Source organism: Nanorana parkeri, unplaced genomic scaffold (assembly GCF_000935625.1).
Source record: "Nanorana parkeri isolate BGI_ZX_2015 unplaced genomic scaffold, ASM93562v1 scaffold2724, whole genome shotgun sequence".
Lineage (NCBI taxonomy): Eukaryota > Metazoa > Chordata > Amphibia > Anura > Dicroglossidae > Nanorana > Nanorana parkeri.
In genome coordinates, this window is record NW_017308992.1 from 63,343 (window position 1) to 65,626 (window position 2,284).

Consider the following 2,284-nt stretch of genomic DNA (forward strand, 5'->3'; position numbering starts at 1 on the left):
GCCGACCTGTGACAGTCTCATTGTCACAGGTCGGCTAGAACTATGAGGTGAGTGGAAATCACTCCCCCCCCCTCCCCCCTCATAGTTCTCCTTTAACACTTCTATATTTAAGTAGAACTTTACCCATAAAAGCCAAAACAACTAAATCCCCCACATATACCACCCGAATATTCATGCGGCGTTCAGGGTTCCTCCAGCACTGCTCACATTTCTTCTTCCCTGAGGCGGCCATTTTGTTGGAGCCCATGGAGAGCAGTCACTTCCTTGTTGAGGACGGTCAGTCTCTATGTCACAGGTTGAGCTCGGATTGTGTATCTCGGCTCAGCCAGACAGGGAAGCTGCAGTAGCTGCGCAGCGCCCAGACACAGCCGGGACAACAGAACCAGATCTTTAGAGACTGACCACGTTCTCCGGCGTCTCCCGGCCGCAGAGTCTGCTCACCTCTATCAGTTTATGTTCTGCTGTCTGGGCCCTGTGTTGGAAGTCAGACTAGACATGTCCTCCAATATGGCTGACTGGTGCATGATGGGCAGTGGTGGTGAACCTTGGCAGCCCAGCTGTGCCAAAACTACAAATCCCAAGATGCATCTGCCTCTGGGAGTTATGTCTGTGGCTGTCAATGCCTTGCAATGCCTCATGGGACTTGTAGTTCCAAAACAGCTGGAGTGCCAAGGTTCGCCACCACTGGTATAGGACTTATGGCTGCCCATCGCACACACACACGATGTGAACCCCCCCCATGGCTCGGCATCTGCCTTATACCTACCTGCAGAATTGCCACAATAACCCCGAACAGGCCGATGGCACTGCCGAAAATCTCCACGATGAGAATCTTCACAAAGAGGCTGGCGTTCTGAGCGTCCGCCAGCGCTGCACCACTGCCCACGATGCCGACACAGATCCCACAGAAGAGGTTCGAGAAGCCCACCGTGAGGCCAGCTCCAAACATGGAGAACCCTGCAGAGACAAGATAAACATGAGACCCGAGGCCGAGCACAACGCAGGAATTATCATCGCAATGTGCGCGGCGGGGGAATCACTACAATGTGCACATAGAACGTCTCCTCACATGACAACGCAGGAAGTACTGAAGGAGATACAGGAGGAAAGGAGATTCACCAGACAGAAGGGGGGCCGCCGGAGAATGTGCCAAGTAGAGCTGCTGCTAACGATTATTTTCAAAATCGATTAGTTAGCCGATTATTAAGTTCGATTAATCGGTTAATCGGATAAACAATAAAATAAAGTTTAAAAAATGGCTCCAGTGATAGGACTACTAGTTTGTATTGAGGTTGTAGTCCATCACAGGAGCAAGCTTGGAGCGGTGGAAGTAAAAAAAAAAAAAAAGATAGTGTGGTGTGCAATATAGTGAAATGGAAAGTGTAAAATTATACAGCAATGAATGCAGAATGGCACCGGCTATAGAGGACTACAAAACCCAGCAATAGCACATTATACAGCACAATGCAGAATACCACCAGCTATAGAGGAATACAACAAATCCCAGCAATAGTACATTATAGCTGGTGGTATTCTGCATTGCGCTGTATAATGTATTATTGCTGGGACTTGTAGTCCACTATACAGCGCAATGCAGAATATCACCAGCTATAGAGGAGTACAACAAATCCCAGCAATACATTATACATACAGTGTATAATGTATTGCTGGGATTTGTATTCCTATGTATAATATACAGCACAATGTACCATCAGCTATAGAGGAATACAAATCCCAGCAATACATTATAGAGCACCATGTGTGGGAAAGTGCAGGCTTACCTGAGCAGTCTTCCAGCAACTTGCTTCTGAGATCGGACCTGTCTATCGGCGGCTGTCATCCCCCCACACCTGCTCCTCCTTACTACTTCTCCCCGCGTCCCTGTGCCGATCGTGGATGTGGGCGGGCGGTGAGCGTGAGGCGGGGAGGAGGTGCGGCGTGTGGAGCGTGGATGCGGGCGGGTCTGGCAGCGGCGAGCGTGAGGTGGGGAGGAGGTGCGGCGCGCAGCGTGTGTGGAGCCGTGAACAGGGCCAACTGATCGGAAGCCGATTAATCGATTATTGAAAAAGTTGACAACTTTTTCAATAATCGATTATGTCGATTAGTTGTTGCAGCCCTAGTGCCAAGAGCCTCATACAAAGAGGACATTGTCCTGAGACCCCGACAACACCGCCATCTAGTGACCGCAATGCAGAATGCAAAGTGCCGACAGCAACACAATGCATGTGACTGACCTGCGTGGTAGTTGCTACTCTTGATAGTCTCCGGAGTGGTTCCTGTGAAA

The 2,284-nt window shown here is 49.8% G+C and overlaps 1 protein-coding gene across 1 annotated transcript in view; it reads right to left on the minus strand.

Annotated features, from left to right (window-relative positions):
• ATP6V0B (ATPase H+ transporting V0 subunit b) overlaps positions 1-2,284 on the minus strand; it is a 20,480-nt gene that overhangs the window by 1,907 nt on the left and 16,289 nt on the right. Inside the window, exons 5-6 of the mRNA XM_018574080.1 lie at positions 2,235-2,284; positions 765-957 (exon numbers count right to left, since the gene is read on the minus strand). Coding sequence (XP_018429582.1) covers positions 765-957; positions 2,235-2,284 — 243 coding nt within the window. The remainder of the gene's footprint in view (positions 1-764; positions 958-2,234) is intronic.